The 22774-nt window shown below is 39.7% G+C and overlaps 1 protein-coding gene across 1 annotated transcript; it reads right to left on the reverse strand.

Moving 5' to 3' along the window:
• Nucleotides 1-628: 628 nt before the first annotated feature.
• On the reverse strand, nucleotides 629-1166 carry LOC311061801 (lactose-binding lectin l-2-like; the record flags this gene model as incomplete). The annotated part of the gene is made up of 2 exons (XM_084080498.1): nucleotides 629-670; nucleotides 822-1166. The coding sequence occupies 2 exons, from the start codon at nucleotides 1164-1166 to the stop codon at nucleotides 629-631; spliced, it is 387 nt and encodes a 128-aa protein (XP_083936624.1).
• Nucleotides 1167-22774: the final 21608 nt, after the last annotated feature.

Consider the following 22774-nt stretch of genomic DNA (forward strand, 5'->3'; position numbering starts at 1 on the left):
CACACACACACACACACACACACACAAACATTTTAGAACGGCATCGATAATAGCTGGACGATATAGCCAAAACAATTGCAGATCTACTGTACAAGCCTCAGCAACTAAGTATAAATTAGGCATAACGCTCTAAGTCCAAACCCCTGAACCTAACCTAAGGACCACGGAAATTGTCCTCACAATGTCTATTTCTCGCATACTTGTTGTGGGGCTCACAAGTTTAATAATACAAGGACACACACACCTACTGTATACACACGTTGCTCTTTAGCGTCTTCTACGCTCACACAGGGGGGCTACAGTACACGTTCCACACTGTTGTCAGTGTGGTTTATGTAATTCCCCCAATACTGGTAGGCCTACTGTATGTATGAGTGGTGGCTTGTGTCTGGCTGCAGACATTACATGACACACTTTCACTGAGCAGACGCCGTGCTGAACATGTGAGGCCTCCATGCAGAGATAACATATCTGTGCATAAAAGTAGACTAACTAAATCTTTTTTATCTACTACAAAGTACTTTATTTGAATTATTCACAGTCTATTACCATAATACAGATTATATCAGAGAGTTTTCAAATGCTTTAATGACTAAAAATACAGATTATGGTGGAACTGGCCCAGTAGTCAGTGCGGGTTGAAAGAGACGGTCCAGTCATTAGGGATACACTGTACGAGATGCACAAACAGAAGGCCGAGTATAAGAACATGGCCGGTCATTCCATTTACCGTTAGCTCCCCAGTTTGTCTCCACACAGTGTTCATTTCCCTTATGATTGTCTGGCTGTCCGTCATCGTCATCCCACAAGGTGTAGCTCACTTGGGACCCATCGGACCACATCCATCCACCCTCCAAATGAATGTCACTCAGTCCGTTCCAGGTGCATCCCTGTGATGGGTTGAAGCTCTGGATCAGGCTTTTGACAAAGTTGTGCTCCTCGACGCTGTGGATGGACACCAGGTTGGCACCTTGACACACGCAGTTCAGCTCTGCTTGTCCCCAGGCATGATGTGTGGCGACGTACTTGTAGCAGCGACCGTTGAAGCTGAACCAGGACATTTGACAGGATCCACGCTGTAGCCTCACCTCGGCCGAGGCAGCAGTGTGCACGGTGTCTAGTGCCAGCAGGCCCAGCAAGCATAGGAGATGAGGATTCAGGATCATGATGTCAGCCTGAAGGTTGTCTCTCTGTCAGTGGAGCTTGGATTGGGGTCTTCTTGATGTCTCTGTGTTGATGTCTGTATCTCACAGACGTTAGACTGCTTGTCTTTATATCTGGCTCTACAGAGGGTGTCTGCACAGCTGATGTAATATGATTGGTCCTCCTAATGCTGTTGATACATTGGCAGTGATAAAGATAATATAAAGAGATTAAAAACTGCCAACATAAGGGATAACAGAAAATACTAAAGGTGGAACAGAGAAGTCGGTGAAGTCGCATTCCTGAGTCAATAATCCAATATTTGACTAATTGACCAATCTTAACAAGAGCAAAAACATTTTTAAAACATTTTCTTTGAACCTGGATCACTTTGGTTGGCTGACGAGTTAGAGTACTTTGTCCACCACGCTTTGTATAAAAGAGAAAGATAAGATATCATCAATAAAGGTTTGTGAAATGCTGGTTCCTATCAATGATATGGTTAATTATTATTAGCCAACTTGATTAAGGGACACTTTATTGGGGTTGTCTTGACTAGAGTTCAAGTGAGTTTGTTTTCAATTGCTTTAAGTAGAAAAAAAGTCCTGTACTCCCTCCCATCAGTCTATGACCATAATACAGATGATATCAGAGACTCACGTTTGTTTTCAATTGGATGAAAAAAAAACACGTTCACGTTCTATTATTTCCACTCTTCCATTGGAAATAATAGACTCCAACCTGCTTCCGGTCTCTTAAAAAAGCGGCTACCTACTGTACTTCATGGAACATACAGGAAGTAAACCGGAGATGGCATATCTTTCTTTTTGTGTGTGTCTTGGTTACAGGTCAGTGTGAACCAGCCTTGACACCCTTAATACTAGTATTCAGCAAATATACTATTTCTAACATGGAGTGCTAAATCATGCCCTTGTTAAAGATGTGAACACACACACCGAACAAACCTTTCATCTTAGCTCAGTATACTGAGCCTCCCACACCTCCCATACAGGCAGTGTTGATGAAAAATGTAATAAACACTAAGCTACTGTATGATGATGAATAAATATTGACAATTTCGTCAACAAATAAAACTAAAATGTTAGGGAGGGACTTGTGGAGAAGGGATCCAGTAGAACAGATTTACAAGCTCACAACTTGTAAATATGTGAGAAAATAGCTGAAAATCAGCTATTTTCATTATGCAACCAATACATTTTTGTCAACAAAATTAACTGTTTTTACTACTGGATTTAGTCCACTAAAATCTTATGATATTTAGTCGACTAAAACTAAAACATTTCAGGTGACTAAAATATGACTAAAACTAAATGACATTTTATTCAAAAGACTATGACTAAACTAAATAAAAATGAACACTGCTTCCCATCCAGGTCCGCTGGCAGCACTACTGTACCTGACATTCTTTACTGGAGACTGTCTGTGGCCAACCAATGACCTGCAGTTCTGATGATATACTTTATATGAAATATAAGATATGATTGATATAATTATGTGGAATACGGATGTTTCCCAGCAGCTATCACTGATATGATTGTTGGTGCCAACCCAACAGCCTTAAATACTGAATGTGGGTTATTATGACAAGCATACTTTAAGAGAAAGATATGATCGATACAATTACATGGAATGCTTATTCCTAGGAGCCATCATTGACTTGATTAATTATTGTTACCCAACTTGACACTTTCTTGAGCTTGTCTTAAACCGTCCTGAGGTTGATTCTACAAAATGTTTCTTTGTAGTTTTCTGAAGAAAAAAAAAATGCTATATACTGTATCAGTGGTGCTCAAACTTTTTCATGTCAAGGACCCCCAAAATTATATGTATTTGGCCGTGGACCCAGGGACCTCCAGAAGCAAAGTTCTGAGTTAAAATATTTGCTTTAAAATATATATTCAAAGATTCAGGTTAGTTTTGGTTAGAGCCAATTTAGTTATTTATATTTTATTTATTGTTTGGACACCCGTTGCTGCCCCCCGCTGCTTGGGCTATGCAATAGATCCCACAGGTTGGGGGAACCCCTTGATTAAGGAATGACAGACAGACTGTCGGGGACAGCTGGACAGGGGGAAATGTTTGCACAAGCCTGATTGAGGACGGCAGCAAACAGTTTTTTGACCATGATAGAACATGATTTATTACGAAGAAATTAGAAGTTTTGTTTGTTACTTTATATTTTGAATTGAACTCACATTTACACTGATTTATTTATACACACCACACAGAGAAGGAAGCTGATTGTTTAATCGTTTTAAGTTTTCTTTTGTTAAACAATGCTGTGTGATTACAAACACTGGACCCTTGAATTGGAACGTGTGTCTCAACTTATCCGTCTCCGCGCTGGCTGGTGACTTGAAAATAAAGGTAGGACAAGTCTCCATAACAGTTTCAGTTAAAGGACGACTTCACCCATTTTCAACCTGTCTTCATATAATTGGTCCTCACTAATGCTCATGGTAAAATGGTATAATATTGTTTTTACTAGGTCTGTGTCTCATAGGAGGACTGTGGACACTTCAGAAACCCACCTACCAGTGACATCATCCTTAGGCAGTTTTCTTTCGCAAACAAGATTACATTATTTGAGAACAATGGCTTCCATTATAGCATGCTAACTTTCTAGGAATAGAAAGCCTGCAGTTTCTATTAGCTTGGATTCCCCATTGAGGATGTCACTGGTAGGCAGCTTTCTGAATTGTCCAAAGCTCTCCTCTGAGACACAGACGGGGTAAACAAAAGTTGTACCATATTATAATGAGCAGTAGTGAGGACCAATTATATGAAGATAGGTTGAAAATGGGTGAAGTCGTCTTTTAACTATAACCCTGATAAACTCTTCTTTCATTCATAAAATGAAGCGTGGAACATAAGGAGAGCTTTTGAGTTTGGCCGTGACCTGCTGTGACCTTGAACACAAACACAATTGCTTAACAGCAGTAATATCCCAGTAGCTCTGTAGCATTGCAACTTTAATGTTTAATCACTATACCAGGTATAAGAGAGTCCAGCTCTCTGATTAAATGAATTCCTTGCTCCCAGCCTTGCTTCCCATTTAGTTTTGACATTACTGGATAAGTAAGTTATGTACTTGACCCATTATTCCTCACCAAACCAGTTAGTTAAATAGATTTGAACTTGATGCCAGAATTTTAAAGGAGTCGTCTTTTGATTAAAAGACAGGACCTCACACTAATGTTTATTGTGTAACATTATTGCTCCAACTCTGATATAGTCTGAATTTGATACATGGATGTTATGTGTGTTTTTTATGTTATTTGATTTGTGGTTTGATCTACATTCTTTTTCAAAATAGATTATTTGAATTATTCACAGTGTATGACCATATGATATCAGCTTGCTTGATAAGGTAATGACTAAATGACAGAAAATGATATTAGATCAAATAAATAATTGCTCTATACAGTTTACTATTACTATATTCTTTACAATGGAGACACACTGGAATTGATTACACCAGTAAACACATGAGCGTTTAAAGTAGGTTTATTACAGAGACCCACTACAATTCAATTGATAAATCAGACAATTCAGTCATTGGGGACAGACTGTACGAGATGCACAAACAGAAGGATAAGTAGAAGAACATGACTGGTCATTCCATTTAGATCCAGAGTTTATGTGCACACAGTCTTCTATTCCACGTGCATTGTCTGGCTGTCCGCCATTCCACAAGGTGTAGCTCACTTTGCACCCATCAGACCACATCCATCCACCCTCCCACTGAGTGTCACTCAGTCCAATCCAGGTTAAGCCTTCTTCTGGGTCAAAGTTCTGGATCAGGGTTCGGACAAAGTTGTGCTCCTCAATAGTGTAGATGGACACCAGGTTGGCATCTTGAGAAACACAGTTCAGCTCTGCTTGTCCCCAGGCATAATGTCTACCGACGTACTTGTAGCAGCGACCGTTGAAGCTGAACCAGAACATTGGACAGGATCCACGCAGTAGCCTCACCTCAGCGGAGGCAGCAGTGTGCACGGTGACTAGTGCCAGGGTTTCATTCTGTAGATTCACCTCGGTCAAGGGACTGGTGTGCACGGTGCCTAGTGCCAGCAGGCCCAGCAAGCATAGGAGATGAGGAATCAGGAACATGTCAGCCTGTGGTTGTCTCTCTGTCAGTGGAGCTTGGATTGGAGTCTTCTTGATGTCTCTGTGTTGATGTCTGTATCTTGCAGACGTTAGACTGCTTGTCTTTATATCTGCTCCACAGAGGGTGTCTGTACAGCTGATGTAATATGATTGGTTGTAATGCTGTTGATACATTGGCAGTACTAAAGGTAATATAAAGAGATTAAGAAATGCCAACAGATGACATAACAAAATAAACAGGAACAGGGAAAAAAGCACAATTAAGATAAAGACAATAAGGAAGAAGAATATCCCAATTAAAAACATGGATACAATGTTGAACAGCAGAGCATACAAAACACCATAGGCTACTGTAGGTAGTTACTCAGGAATAAAATAATAAAACAAGAGGACTTATAAGAAATGGGTAATAAAAAGTAAGTTGGGATAAACTCCTTGACCTTGACCTTGTATGTTTTTATGTGGTATGCAAAAAACTTCCTGATCACCTCTTCCTTGTCGTCAATAATCTCTAGCTCTACAGCAGAGTTTTATGTGTTAAATTCCAACAAAACATACTGTAGATGAGGGATATTAGCTTGGGCAAAATGCAGAGCCAGTGGGCTTTTAGGTTCATTGTTGCTTACATTGTTTCTGTGTTCATTGCTTCATGTTTTTTTAATGTCTTGCATATATGCAGTAAGACACCCTACAATAACACACATGCTCTCTCTCTCTCTCTCTCTCTCTCTCCTCTCTCCTGTCTCCTCTCTCCTCTCTCCTCTCTCTCTCTCTCTCAAGCTCGGGTGAGTCAGCATTTCATCTATAGTTTGACAAACTTGATACTTTATACCTCATGTCCTGAGTGTTACGAGGACTGGGTTCAGTCATGTTCGCCCCTGTAATGGGTTTACATTTAAACAAAAATAATTTACCAAACAACACCCTGTTGTCTAGTCTAGAATGAACTTGCCGTAGTATATAGACCCCCTCATCAGAGTACCAGATGCATGTCTGTAGCGTTGTCTAGTATCCTTCCCAAATGACCTCCCATTTTTGGGGGGAACCCCTTTTTGTAACTATACAGTACAGTACAGTATATAGCAACATACATGTTTTGTCATTTTTTTATAAATATTTGTTTTTCAGAAAACTTAGGTCAGAATTTAGATGGCATTTTTAGAATCGGCCTCAGGTCTAAATGGGTTAATACCTCACAGTATTTCCTTGGTACAGGTCAGTGTGAACTAGCCTTGACACCCAATAGATCTTCACGTCTCTCATACCCTGCATCTTACACACTGTCTCCTAAAATAATAAACTTAAATCATACAAACATACTAATGTACTACTTACTAATATTCAGCAAACATACGGTATCTAATTTATCGTCGCTGTTGGGCTGTTCAAAACCATTCCTGCACCGTGTTGTGAGCTTAGATCGGCTATTTTTACTATTTTGTTTAACACATTTTGTATGATTAAGTACGCCAGGACATTCATTTATGAAAAACATTGAAATATGCCTGACAGCAACCATATACTATTTCTAACATTACTGAATATACATATTACCACAATCATATTAAGGATAATTAAGGCACTTCATATTGATATGTTATCTGTGGTAAACACAATCAACCTTTCAGCTCAGTAACCCACACCTCCCCTCCTCCAGATCCACTGGCAGTACACCCAGACAGACATCCTCTACTGGAGACCGTCTGTGACCAACCAATGACCTGCATGTGTTATGATGACACACATACTTTATTATATGAGAGACAAAGATAAGATATATGGAGTACTGTTTCCCAGAAGCTGTCAATGATTTGATAAATTGTCGGTGCCAAACAATGGCCTTACATATTTTGGATATGACAAACGTACTTTGTATGGTGGACAATAACGTACGTAGTAAAGTACATTTAGTTGGGTATTGTACTTTTACTTTTTGGAAACTTATGACATTCACTCAACTACATTTCAAAGATAAATATTGTACTCATGACTCTATTACATTGGAGTGAATTTCTTAGCTAGCCAGGACCTGTACATAACAGTATATGGGATGCCAGATTTTTTTTTTTTTTTTTTCATTTTTCATTCAGCTCAGTCACAGCTAACGTTACTGTTTAAATTGAAAAAAAAGATTAATATATATTTTTTATTCGATTGCATTTCTATGCTGAAGATGTTTCTATAGCCTTTGTGTAGAATATGTCTATAAGCAGGTCAGTACATTTATTATTTGGTTTCAGAGAGTTCTAAGGTTCTAAAAAAAATGCATTGTGCAAACACTACAGCAACACATTGAGATTAAAAATTAAATGCCCTTTTGAATACCTACGTTAAGTGTTTTTTAAAACCATGTACTTTTGATTTTGTTTTGCAATTAGTACTTTAACTCAAGTACTATACATTTTGAAAGGGCAACTTTCACTTGTAGTTGAATAATTGATGGGGAGTATCTATAACTTGACTCAAGTACCGGGGTTGAATACTTTGATATGATCAATAAAAGTACGTGGAATACTATTTCCCATTTTCAATGATTTTATTAATAATTGTTCACTAAAAGGGACACTTTATAGAGCATTTAGGAGGTTCTTCCTTGGTCCACTGGGACCTACAGTGGGCCAAGGACCTAAAGGTAATATAAAGAGAAGTTTCTCCTGTCGCTTCACATGATACTGCATAAACAGAAAAGTCCATTGTCTTGTTTACCACTAAAGAAAAGCACACTTCAACTTTACAGGGATTTATATCCAAATCAATAACCTACACATTTCAGGATTGTTTTATTTTATTTTATAGTTATAGGCAGAGTAGTGGATATATGATCTGACTGTTTTCTTCTGTCTCTTGAGTGAGGCAGAGCTCTTAAACGTGGTGGTTCTTGTCATTTTAGACATTACTATAATTAGGGTTGATGTACTAGATGTGACATTACTGGATAAGTAAGTTACCGATGGACCTATACCCATTTTTCTTCTCTAAGCCAACATGTTCAATAGATTTAAACTTTGTCAGAATTTTAAAGGAGTCGTCATTTGATCAAAACACATGAATGTTTACATTTCTTCAACTCCATAGTGTCAGCTGTCAGTGTTTAATACACATAATATGTGGTTTGTGTGTTAATAACTGTCCAGTTGAATAGATACATGTACTTTTGGATGGCTAGTATGCTAATAGATCATTCATTTAACACCTGTATGGTGTTCACATATTTGACCCGCACCTTTCAACGCACACATGCCACACACACACACACACACACACACACACACACACACACACACACACACACACACACACACACACACACACACACACACACACACACACACACACACACACACACACACACACACACACAATGATGATAAGGTACAATTACAGAAGATCATGGAACTGGGGAGAGAGAGAAATAATTACTCTAAATGAGGTCATAAAAGAGTTTACTACAAGTATATTTAATGTGAATTTATTTTGGAGACCCAGTACAAGTCAGTGGGTTGAATCAGACAGTCCAGTCATTAGGGACACATTGTACGAGAGGCACAAACAGAAGCATAAGTACTAGAACATTTTTCGTCACACCATTTATGTTGGCTTACACAACTTGTAACCCCACAGTGTTGACTTCCTTCGTAATTGCTCGGCTCCCTGTCATGCCACATGGTGTAGCTCACTTTGCATCCATCAGACCACGTCCACCAACCCTCCTTGTGAATGTCACTCAGTCCAATCCAGGTCCGTCTTTGGTGTATGTCAAAGTTATGGATCAGGTTTCGGACAAAGTTGTGCTCCTCAACACTGTGGATGGACACCAGGTTGGCACCTTGAGAAACACAGTTCCGCTCTGCATCAGCCCAGTTTAAATGTGTAGCGACGTACTTGTAGCAGCGACCGTTGAAGCTGTACCAGAACATTGGACAGGATCCACGCAGTAGCCTCACCTCAGCCGAGGCAGCAGTGTGCACGGTGTCTAGTGCCAGGGTTTCATTCTGTAGCTTCACCTCGGTCAAGGGAATGGTGTGCACGGTGCCTAGTGCCAGCAGGCCCAGAATCAGGATCATGATGTCAGCCTCAGGTTGTCTCTCTGTCAGTGGAGCTTGGATTGGAGTCTTCTTGATGTCTCTCTGTTGATGTCTGTATCTTGCAGACGTTAGACTGCTTGTCTTTATATCTGCTCCACAGAGGGTGTCTGCACAGCTGATGTAATATGATTGGTTCTAATGCTGTTGATACATTAGCAGTACTAAAGATAATATAAAGAGATTAAGAAATGCCAACAGATGGGATCAAAGAAAACACTACAGGTGGAACGGGGAAAAACACATAATTAAGATAAAGACAATAAGGAAGTAAAAAGAAAAATAGGTCACATGAATAACATGGATAATATGTGGCAACAGCAGAGCATAAATACAACTAAACAGTAAACCTAAAACAATAAAACAAAAGGACTAAGAAGAATTGGGTCATAAAAAGGGCTTTTCATTCAAATACATTTTAACAAGAGATTTAAAAGACGATTCTGATTTACAGTGGCTAACCTGAGATTCTGGGCCAAGCAGTTCCACAGCTGAGGATCCCTGACAGTGAAAGCCTTGGATTTGAGAAAGGTGAGGAGGCCTCTTGTTGAGCAGTTAGAGAGCCCGACTGGCAAGCCAAGGTTCCCAGGTTCTATTCCAGGGCCCAGCAACGTGTCCAAGTGTCCCTGAGCAAGACACTTTAACTGCTCCCCAAGCGCTGTACTAATGGCTGCTTACTGCTCCTAGTAGTTATAGGATGAGTAAATGTAGAGGACATTTCATTTCACATTAATTGCAAATATACAGTATACAAATTATTATATTACTAACTATTATCATAGGGAACTAGCTAGTTATGTAGTGTGGCACCCAGACATGTAAAGCTTTAAACATCAGTAAAATGCATTTATAGGCTGCAATGGGAAGATGTAGGGCAGGCTAATTCACAGAAAAGGCTTAATATCCACTTTCTTGTTGAGACCATTTTGGAGAAAGTGTTTTCATGTGTCATATCCAAAAAAAAGTACTGATCACCTTCTCCTTGTCAATATATCCAGCTCTACAGCAGAGTTTTTACATTCCAACAAAACATAAGAAGACAATGGATGTTAGCTTGGGCAAAATGCAGAGCCAGTGAGCTTTAGGATCATTCTTTCTTGCATTGCTTCTGTGTTCATTGTTTCATGAATGTCTTGCATACGTACAGTAGGCCAGACCACACCCCTACAACAACCCAAACGCTCGCTTGCTCGCACGCACACACACACACACACACACACACACACACACACACACACACACACACACACACACACACACACACACACTATATTTAACATTACTGAATAGACATATTAAGGCTAATTAGGGCACTTCAAATTGGGGTGTATGTGTTCATTTCCAACAACATCTACAGTAGAGGAGAGGTGTTAAGATCGGGCAAAATGCAGAGCCAGTGGTCTCTCTCTCTCTCTCTCTCTTTCTCTCAGCGCTGAATAGATTCTAGGAGGATATGAGCTCATCTTCACTTCTGCTGTTTGATGTGGAGCTTCTTCTAAAATTCTGCCTGATAGACAATATAGACATAATATTCACTGGCTAGAATTGTATTTGACCTTTGTATTTGAAACTCATCTTCGACGGTCAGGTCATCCCCTTCTCTCTTCCTCAGTCACAAAAAGACTGTTAAAAACCCACTTGTTCAGACAGGTGTTTACTTGATTTTATGTGTGCTTGCAGCTTGTTTGTGTCATATCCCGTCCTTATCACAACTTAATGATTTGATGTATGACTTCTTATGTTACTCATTTGTTTTATTTTGCTATGTTTTTATGTTTTAAACCTGTAAATCACTTTGTCACTGTCATTGTCTGTGAAAGGTGCTCTATAAAGAAAATGTACTTACTTACTTACTTACTTACACATTTGGGTGTTAGGTTCAATCCTTACATGACTTTCACTAACCATATAAAGCATCTGTGCAAAACTCCTTTAGTAGACAACCTAAATCTTTCTTTCTTTTTATCTACTATGTTTTAAAGAAGATTTGAATTATTCACAGTATATGACCATAATACAAATGGTATCAGAGATACAGGTTTTTTTTTTTCAATTGGTTCAAAAGGCAATGACAAATTGATAAAATAAAATAAAATACAGATTATCATGGAATTGGGGAGGGAGAGAGAGAGAGAGAGAGTGAGAGAGAAATAATCAGGCTACAAAATGTTTACTATTATTTCATGTGAATTTATTACAGAGACCCAATACAAGTCAGTGGGTTGAATCAGACAATTCACTCATTAAGAACACACTCTACGAGATGTACAGACCGAAGGATAAGTAGCAGAACAAGGCCGGTCATTCCATTTAGTTTTATAGTTTGTCTCCACACAGTGTTCTTTTCTATCTTTATTGTTTGGCTCTTTGTCAGCCCACCAAGTGAATTTAACTTTACACCCATCAGACCACATCCATCTGCCCTCCTTGTGAATGTCACTCAGTCCAATCCAGGTGTATCCCTCTCTTGGGTCAAAGTTCTTGATCAGGTTTCGGACATAGTTGTGCTCATCCGCACTGTAGATGGACACCAGGTTGGCACCTTGAGACAAGCAGTTCCACTCTGCGTCGGCCCAGGTCAGATGTGTAGAGACGTACTTGTAGCAGCGACCTCTGAAGTTGTACCAGAAGTCTGGACAGGATCCATGCAGTAGCCTCACCTCAGACGAGGCAGCAGTGTGCACGGTGTCTAGTGCCGGGATTTCATTCTGTAGCTTCACCTCGGTCAAGGGACTGGTGTGCACGGTGTCTAGTGCCAGCAGGCCCAGGAAGCATAGGAGATGAGGAATCAGGATCATGATGTCAGCCTGAGGTTGTCTCTCTGTCAGTGGAGCTTGGATTATAGTCTTCTTGATGTCTCTGTGTTGATGTCTGTATCTATCTGACGTTGGACTGCTTCTCTTTATATCCTCTCCACAGAACGTGTCAGCACAGCTGATGTAATATAATTGCAGCAAGGGGGAAAGGAGAAAAAAAAAGTTATCTACCTATTTACTACCTGAGATAAGATTAAAAAAAAGGTGGTTGAAGTCACAGCTAACATTGATGTGTTTTACTATATATATACAACTTCAATAGATTTTTTTCATTCAAGTAAAATATTTAGTGAGCAACTTTCACTTAGTACTTAGTACTTAGTTGAGTCATATTTGACCAGGAGTACTTGACTCAAGTACTGAGTACTGTGTCCGCCACAGTATGTATGAAAGAGAAATACAGTATAAGATATGATCTAAAAAGTATGTGGAATACTATTTCCTCGTAATGATCTGATTAATTATTGTTAAGTAACTTGACTACGGGACACTTTATTGAAAATCATTTGGGGTGGAGGTTCTTCCTCATTGGTCCACTGGGACCTACGTTGGCAGTGCTAAAGGTAATATAAAGAGATTAAGAACTGCCAACAGAACAGATAAAAGAAAAGAAAACAAGTGGAACGGGGAAACAAGACAAGATAAAGACTATAAGGAAGTAAAAAGTAAGGGGGTCAAATAACAACTATAAAATGTGGCAACAGCAGAGCATGATTAAACTAAACAGTAAACACCATAAAATAATAGAGCAAAAGGACTAGGTAGAAACGGGTCATGAAGCCTTCTCATGAAAGTAAGTGTTAAAGGGCAAGACCACTTTTGTGGCTCTTGAAAGGTTAGTAAAAATGCTCAAGTAAGCGGGCAAGGGCTGATGTTTTACTACGGCAGTAAATGAGTTTAAGTATCATTCCTGAGGTACTTTTACTTTATTTGAGTATTGCCATTTTTCAATACTTCATACTTCTACTGTCCACGTCTACTCTACTTTAAATATACTTATTTTTCTTTTACTGCACTACAATTATTTGATATCTTTAGTTGCCGGTTCCTTTTTTATGCTCTTCGACATGCAGCACTATGTAACTTCTTTTATGAATAAAATGTATGTTTTTCCAATCTGTATGTATATTTAGATCCTGTGTATATAGGTGAGAATCAATTCATCCTCTGAGCAAGCAGACAGGCTCTATTAGCTCGTCTTTATACCTTCAGTTCGGGGCAGCATTTGTTCCATTTTAGATGTTGCTATAGCAAAATTTGTATTATCATTTTGTTTATTTGTTTTTCTTTTGATAAAAATGTTTTTCAGAAAACTGTTAGGATTGGGTAGGCGTTTATTTTATTTTAATCGTCCTCAGGTCTAAATGGGTTAAAATCTGCATAGCTCTTCCACCACTGATCTCATCTAGGTCCAAGTTACCAGGACACACCAGTCTCCACTCTCTCATCAGCCCTGCAGTTCCCTGCTATCCACTCACCTGTGGCTATTTCACTGATCAGCTTGCTGCCTATAAAGCAGGACTCTATTTGCTCACCACCTACTCCCACTGCCAGATAAATGTGTGGTGTACTTTGTCTCTTGGATGTTTGGAATGACTTCTTTCTAATTAGGCGATCTGCATAAATAGTCACATAGTCATTAGTCACACAATTGGGAGGCCGAGAGAAAGATTTAGTGCCTCAAAGAAACTAGGGTATCAGGTAAACAATGAACTTAGCATCTGTCAACGTGGTATATATGTCACGCTATAAGTCACATTCTTAACATCTGTGGTCAAGACAACAGCCCAGTGCTCATAGGCAGGTAGGAGTATCAGCGAGGGTCGGTCTCTGGTGGCCGTTCGGAGACCGTCTCCCCTTTGCTACTCCTACCCGTCTCTGAGCACTCATCCTGAGCATGAAATGAAACTGTGGAATAACGTCCATAAGTAATGATATACATACACTTGGTTAAGTTCACCATTAGTGAAAGCTGCACTCTGTAGCTGCACCTCTTCTACCCCGGATTTGAACCCGGTTTCCTGCGCAAGTGCAACCATTTTTACCATTGAGCTAATAGAGCCTCCCTGCTTGCTCAGGGGATGCATTGAATCTTGACCATCAGCTCAACATTTGTGTCAGATCCTGTATCTAGGTGAGACATGACTTTTGACACAATCTAAATGTCTCAATAGAAGAGCAGGGAGACAAAATACAACCACCCAATTGTATAAGTTATATTGTACTAACATACTCTACCATACAGATTGGACACAATTATTTTGTATTTTAATGGTGAGGAACACAAATTAATGATGAGTTAATTCATGATGGATAATAGTTGAGCGTTAATAAATTATGCGTATGAATTTGTCCACTCATGTAAAGTGTCAGCTGATTATGTAACAGTGTTGCTTCACAGTACTTTCAGCTGTCAGTGTTACGTCCGCTTGGATATCTAGTATACTAGTGATTCATTAACCTAGCGGCTGTGACTAGGTTAAAACACACACACACACACACACACACACACACACACACACACACACACACACACACACTATGGGAGTGAACACAGAAGCAATGTTGGCTGCTATCACTCGTTTCTGATCTCTCCGTGTTTGACATGCATCGACGACATACAGTATCAACATGCTTTGTGACATTGATAGTTTTTGTTAATGAGAAGTCCAATTTCATAAAGAATATAATTATACAATTTTCAATTAAAATATAATTTCATAAGATGTCATGACAAAATGTAAAAATAAAAAAACAGTAATTTCTAAACATTTATAATCTTTTTAGAACATATGGAAAATAGCAGACCTACAGGCTCACAACTTGCCACATCACAACATGTTGTGAGCTTGTAGATCTGCAATTTTTTTTATTGTGGCTATATCCGCTTTTTGATGGTTGAAAAGCCATTTATGGGGGGGTTCCAAATGGACCCTTACATGGGTCTGTAACTCTGAGTGTACAAATGGTTCCATTTTCAGTCATGGAGGTCCTTCAAATATAAAGAAAAGTTTAGGAACCACTAGTCTAGACAAAGAAAACAATCCTTTTGAATGTAAACAGAACTGTATTGAGGTTCTCTCTGTGTTGTCTTCCTATAGGCTTGGACCTCACCAGCTGCTCGTGAACCTTGCAAGATGTTCGGCTCTCAAGAACAGGACTCGCAGCAGATCACAAGCAAGAGTCAGGTACTGTCACTATTATGTGTCTGCACTTCACTTCTACTGTATGTCTCCTCTCTCTCCCCACATTCACCAGCCAGCCAGCAGTAGTACAGCTGCTTGAGAACATGGCAGAACACCTATTTTTGTAGCCTGGTAAACCACCACCCGGTCGTGGAATTCAATTTAATTTTCATTAATGCGATTTCCGCGACCGGGGTGGTTTACTAGGCTGGGAGGGGGGTGGGGGGGATCTATGCCTGTTGCTTTTGATATCCCCCCTCTGGTCACATTCTTTTATGCTATGTTATATCATATATATAGGCTTTATAACATCCAGGCCAGTGATAGTCAAGCAGGGGAGTTTAAATGCACATTGATTACAGGGCTCTTCCCCATAATCAGTCATCAGAGAAGGGAGAAAAATAAATAATTGCTCTACACACTTACTATAAGAATCTACAATTCTTTACAATGGAGACACAATGGATTACACCAGTAAACGTATGAATGTTTCAAGTACATTTATTACGGAGACCCAGTACAATTCAGTGGGTTGAATCAGACAATCCAGTCATCAGGGACAGACTGTACGAGATGCACAGACAGAAGGCTCGGTTTCAGAACATGACCGGTCATTCCATCTAGAGACAAAGTTTGTCTCCCCACAGTTGGAACCGGCGCCACCGTTTGGCTGACCATCAAACCACACGGTGTAGCTCACTTTGCATCCATCAGACCACGTCCACCAACCCTCCTTGTGGATGTCGGTCAGTCCGATCCAGGTGAATCCCTGGCGCTTGTCAAAGGTCTGGATCAGGTTTCGCACAAAGTTGTGCTCCCCGACGCTGTGGATGGACACCAGGTTGGCGCCTTCAGAGACGCAGTTCTGCTCCGCGTCGGCCCAGGTCAGATGCGTGTCGACGTACTTGTAGCAGCGACCGTTGAAGCTGTACCAGGACGCTGGACAGTTTCCACTCTGTAGATTCACCTCGGTCAAGGGACTGGTGTGCACAGTGTTTAGTGCCAGCAGGCCCAGCAAGCATAGGAGATGATAGAGCATGATGTCAGCCTGAGGTTGTCTCTCTGGGTTGGGGTCTTCTGGAGGGGTCTCTGTTAATGACTTACTGGAAATACTTGTACTTTTATCTGCTCCACAGAGAGGGTGTCTGCTCAGCTGGCTTACAGTCATTGGTCATTTGGTCATTGGTCATTGGTCCTACCAGCTGTGTGTTCACACGTTTTGCTGACCTGTTCCTTACATAGGCTACAGTCAGTGGTGGAAAAAGTACTCACATTTTTTACTTAAGTAAAAGTATCAATACTGCAATGTAGAAATACTCTGCTACAAGCAAAAGTCCGGAATTCAAAATGTACTTCAGTAAAAGTACAAAGGTGTTGGCATCAAAATGTACTTAAAGTACCAAAAGTAAAAGTATTCATAATGCAGAATGTCCCATTTCAAGTTTTCAAATGTATACAAATATTTTGAAAATAGCAGATCTACCAGCTCACAATGCGTCGCTTCGCGACGCATTGTGAGCTTGTAGATCTGCTATTTTAGTAGTAAAAGGAAATTGGAAACACTCAAGTAAAGTACAAATACCTAAAAATTGTACTAAGTATTGTACTTAAGTAAATGTTCTCAGTTACTTTCCACCACTGGTCATTGGTCCTATACCAGCTGTGTGTTCACACGTTTTGCTGACCTGTTCCTTACATACATACCTTATGTAACAAACCTGTATGTCTAAAACCGTTACTTTTCAGGAAATGGAACCTGTGTTTCAATGGATCCAATGTAGTTATTATTTAGTCACAAGCTCTTGTTAATACTTTTCATTGGTTCATCATTAATAAAACTCCAGACACACATAACCAAAAATTCAAAAAAAGTGGAAAAGGGCAGATCTACAAGCTCACACCGTAAGCAACATCAAAAGCTTTGAACCTGATGTCAGAGTTTTAATGGAGTTGTCACTTGATAAAAGTGTACAAATGGAACCAAATGGACCCGTAAGGGTTCATTTGGTTCCATTTGTACACTCTCAGTTCTGGAGGACCTTCAAATATGAAAAAACCCACTAAAACCACTAGTCTAGACAAAAAAAAACAATCCTTTTGAATGTAAATAGAACTGTCTTAAGGTTCCCTCTGTGTTCTCTTCTATAGGTTTGGATCTCACCAGCTGCTCATGCACTTTGCAAGATGTTCGTCTCTCAAGAACAGGACTAGCCAGATCGCAAGCAAAAGTCAGGTACTGTCACTATTATGTGTCTGCACTTCACTTCTATCGTCTCCTCTCTCTCCCCACATTCACCAACCAGATATGATCTTGATGTCAGAGTTTTAATGGATTTGTCCCTTGATAAAAAAAACAAAAAAAACCCACACAGGACCCCACACTAATGTTTATTGTTTAACATTATTGTTCAAACTCGGGTTCAGTCGTGCCCTATATCCCATCTCACCTTCGACGGTCAGGTCATCCCCTTCTCTTCCTCAGTCACAAAAAGACTGTTAAAAACCCGCCTGTTCAGACAGGCGTTTACTTAATGTTATGTGCCTGCAGCTTTTTTTGGTGTCATATCCTGTCCTTTATCGCAATTGTCCTTCTAATGATGTGATGTCCTTTAAGAGAGAATTATTGTGAGGGTGGTTTGCAAAAATGTTTGCAAAACATAAGGAAAACATGAATCAATGAACACAGAGTCAATGTAAGCAACAGTCGACTGTTGCTTACATTGACTCTGTGTTCATTGATTCATGTTGGCTTAATATGATTGGTCCTAATGCATTATCTACTGTACCATGCTGTGGTGTTCACAAATGTGTTTCTGACTTGTTCTGTACATAGTGAGGTACAGTTAGGCTACCTTATATACAGTAGGTAGTAGCTAGTCTTGCTAGTGAGCAGTGAAAGAGTGCAAGGTTTGATTTGTGAAAAAGAAAAAAAAAAGCAAAGGGCCATTTTCTTAATAGCTAGACACTCACGCACGCGCACACACGCACGCACACACACACGCACACACACCACTCTTTGTACATAAAAGTAGACAAGCTAAGTCTGTTTTTGTAATCTACTACACGTTTTAAAGTAGTTCATTTGAATTCTTCACAGTCTATATAGACTTTATATCCATATACAGATGATATCGGTTTGTTTTCAATTGGTTTAATAAGGTAATGACTAAATGATAAAAATGTAAATGAAATCAGATAATCATGGAATTGTGGAGAGAGAGAGAGAGAGAGAGATAGAAAGAGAAATAATCAGGCTATAAAAGAGTTTACTATATTTAATGTGAATTTAGACCCAGTACAAGTCAGTGGGTTGAATCAGACAATTCAGTCATTGGGGATCACACTGTACGAGATGCACAGACAGAAGGATAAGTATCAGAACATACACAGTCATTCCATTTAGTTCTAAAGTTTGTGTGCACACAGTGTTCAATTTCATTCACATTGTTTGGCTCTCTGTCATACCACACGGTGTAGCTCACTTTGGACCCATCAGACCACATCCATCCGCCCTCCTTGTGAAGGTCACTGAGTCCATTCCAGGTGTATCCCTCTGATTGGTCAAAGTTCTTGATCAGGTCTCGGACAAAGTTGTGCTCATCCACACTGTGGATGGACACCAGGTTGGCACCTTGAGCCACGCAGTTCAGCTCTGCGTCGGCCCAGGTCAGATGTGTGGAGACGTACTTGTAGCAGCGATCGTTGAAGCTGTACCAGGACTCTGGACAGTTTCCACTCTGTAGCTTCACCTCAGCCAAGGCAGCAGTGTGAACGGTGTCTAGTGCCGGCGTATCATTCTGTATAGGGGTGTAACAACACATTTTAACAGCGATTCGATACGCATTACGATACATGGTTGACAATACGATACATGGGCGATATTGGTTAATTCGTGGCGATACGATTTAATGATTTAAAATCGATACAGTAACTATTTAGCACATTTTAATATGTGTGAAACGTGTGGAGAGTGCAGGTTTTTTAAGGGGAAATGTAGTATTATGGATATAAATAATTAACTAAGTACATTCACTTAATGACTGTACTTTAGTACAATTTTGAGGTATTTGTACTTTACTTGAGTATTTCCAATTTCCAATACTTTTACTTCTACGCCACTACATCTCAGAGGCAAATATTGTACTTTTACTCCACTACAATTATTTGAAAACTTTAGTTACTAGTTACTTTGCAGATATAAATTATGATATTATGAAACATACATTAACCACTTTAGCCCTATTTTATACACAGGCTATTTGAAAATAGACGATCTACAAGCTCACAATGTGTCGCGTGCTTGTAGATCTGCTATTTTCAACAACAAAAAAATACTTTTAGATTTGTTTAAGTGCATTTTGATGCCAATACTTTTGTACTTTTACTCAAGTACATTTTTAATTCTGGACTTTTACTTCAGAATTAGACTATTTCTATATTGCAGTATTGGTACTTTTACTTAATTAAAGAATTTGAGTACTTTTTCCACCACCATCGAATTTAAATCGATTAATCGATGCAGTTAACTGGATCGTTACAACTCTAATTCTGTAGCTTCACCTCGGTCAAGGGACTGGTGTGCACGGTGCCTAGTGCCAGCAGGCCCAGCAAGCATAGGAGATGAGGAATCAGGATCATGATGTCAGCCTGTGGTTGTCTCTCTCTCTCTGTCAGTGGAGCTTGGATTGGGGTCTTCTTTGATCAGTCTCTCTGTTGATGTCTGTATCTGCTTGTCTTTATACGTACCTGCTTCACACAGGGCGTCTGCAGCAGACCTACCGCTGGCATAATATGATTGGTCCTAATGCATTATCTACCATACCAGCTGTGGTGTTCACAAATGTGTTTCTGACTTGTTCTGTACATAGTGAAGAACAGTTGGCAACCTTATATAAGTACTAACCTCGCATCACCTCGGAGGAAAGCCTGGTATTCGTTATTAAATGGCCCGTGTGATCCGGTCTAGGCCACGTCTAAAAAAAAAAGAAAGAAAAAAAGCTTCCGGCCTCCGGTTTTTACTGGTTCCGGTTTTGCCGAGCCGCTTTGTTTTGGTTCTCCCTGTTTGTTTCCCCAATCCCTATTTAAATGCTGAATCGATTACAAAGGTAGGCTAAATAGTTTCCGGAAAGTACACTCACATTTATTTTTATGTTGTATTTTAAAAATAAGCTAAACTACGCAGCATCAAGGATTTTATTAGGTAGGCCCTAAAATTACAATGCCCTTGATCGCGGCCGGAGTTATTTGAGGGTTGAGGCCTATATAGTGTTGCTTCCGCTCCCGACCAGATCACACACCCGAAAAAAGTATTGATCCAAGGCTATATAAGTACTAGCGTCTTGCTAGTGAGCAGTGAAAGAGTGCAAGGTTTGATTTGTGAAAAAGAAAGAAAAAAAATCAAAGGGCTATTTTCCTAATACCCCTCCACCACTTAAGCCCCATATTCCTTCTTTGTACTGTACGATACAGTACAGTACAGTACGGAAATAGTGAATACGATGCTGCAAAAATAAATGAACACATTTGCCCCATAAAAGGGATGCTAAGTTTAATGGGGTTAACTCACATGTTTAATTAAATTGTTGAATTGGGATATTATCAAACATACCAGTCAGTGTTGTAACCTATATGTCTTTTATACCTTTTCAGTTCGGGGCAGCCTCTGTGTTAAAAAGTGAAAGAACATGAGAACAAGTGACTATCCTTTTTGTTTTACATTAGCCTGCTTCACTTGCCTTCTCACCTGCTTTTGTGTCCAGTGTCCACACCTCAGACATGTGACAATTTATATTTAAAAAAGTTAAGGATTATGGGCAACACTTTGAGGTGGCAAATTCATACACGTAATTAATGCTTAGTACATTAATTCATCATGAATGTATCGTGAACTCATTCATTCCCGGTCCTCACCATGATCTAATGGTGAAGTCACTATGACTCATTTGTAAAATATCATTAGTCCTGCTACTCTCATCCTGGACATGGACTTGGAGCTGTGGAATAACGTCCTTAAGTAATGACATACACTTGGTTAAGTTCATCATTAGTTAAAGCTGCACTATGTAACTTTCCTCTTCTACCCTGGATTTGAACCCGGTTTCCTGTGCATTTTTACCAGCTAATAGAGCCTGCCTGCTTGCTCAGGGGATACATTGAATCTTATCCATCAGGTCAAAATTCGTGTCAGATTCTGTGTCTATGACCTTTGACACGATCTAAATGACTCGATAGAAGAACAGGGAGCCAAAATGCAAACCACCCCAATTGTATAAGTTATATTGTATTAACGTACTATATTAAAAATTGGACAATGTTACATTATATTCATTAAAATAGTTACATACTGTAGCGCCGCTTTAATGGTGAGGAACACGAATGAATGATGAGTTTGTTCTTGATGGATTACAATTAAGCGTTCATAAATGATGTGTATGAATTAGCTCCCCTCATGTAAAGTGTCACCTGATTATGTAACAGTGTTGCTTCACAGTGTGACTTTCAGCTGTCGGTGTTTACGTCCTCTTGGATATCTAGTGTTTGCTAGTGATTCATTAACCTAGCAGCTGTGACTAGACACACACACACACACACACACACACACACACACACACACACACACACACACACACACACACACACACACACACACACACACACACACACACACTAACACAGAAGCAGTGTTGGCTTGGCTGTTATCACTCGTGTCTGATCTCTCAGTGTTTGACATGCATCGTCGACATACAGTATCGACGTGCTCTGTGACATTGATAGTTTTTGTCAATGAGAATTATGATTAAAAAAAAAAGCCCTATTTCTTGTTTATTTAGTGTGGTGGTTTGTGGCTGTGTTTACTCCATTAATACATACTGGGACACAAGACCGGGGAGCAGAGCTGATAAGGTGACATACCGTCACAGCAGAGGTTCTCAAAGTGGGGACCAGGGACCCACTGGGTTCCTTGAAGGGGGTTCCAAATGGACCCTTTAGTTTAGTTACTGGCATCTCAGGAGTCCCGTTCTTGAGAGCCGAACATCTTGCAAAAATACTAAAAACTAAAACAAAGGGTATTTATTAAATGTAGTATATCATATAAATTAAATATTCAAAACATTTTTTTCACAGAATAAAATGTTTTATGGTCATGATTCACCAGGACCCTGGATGGCTTGACTCTAGGCTTTTCTAGGAACTCTAGGAATTTTGACCTGATGGTTAAGATTCAATGTATCCCCTGAGCAAGCAGGCAGGCTCTATTAAATCCAATGGAGAAAAAATGGCAGCACTTGCGCAGGAAACTGGGTCCTAATCCGGGGTAAAACAAGAAAGTTACATACAGTAGTGAAGCTTTAAGGCTTTTTTCTTTGCTGACAGACGCAGTGAGTGTTTAAAGTGTGGAGCAAATGATACTTAGCAG

The sequence above is a fragment of the Gymnoscopelus microlampas genome, assembly GCF_963454915.1.
Source record: "Gymnoscopelus microlampas genome assembly, chromosome: 15".
Lineage (NCBI taxonomy): Eukaryota > Metazoa > Chordata > Actinopteri > Myctophiformes > Myctophidae > Gymnoscopelus > Gymnoscopelus microlampas.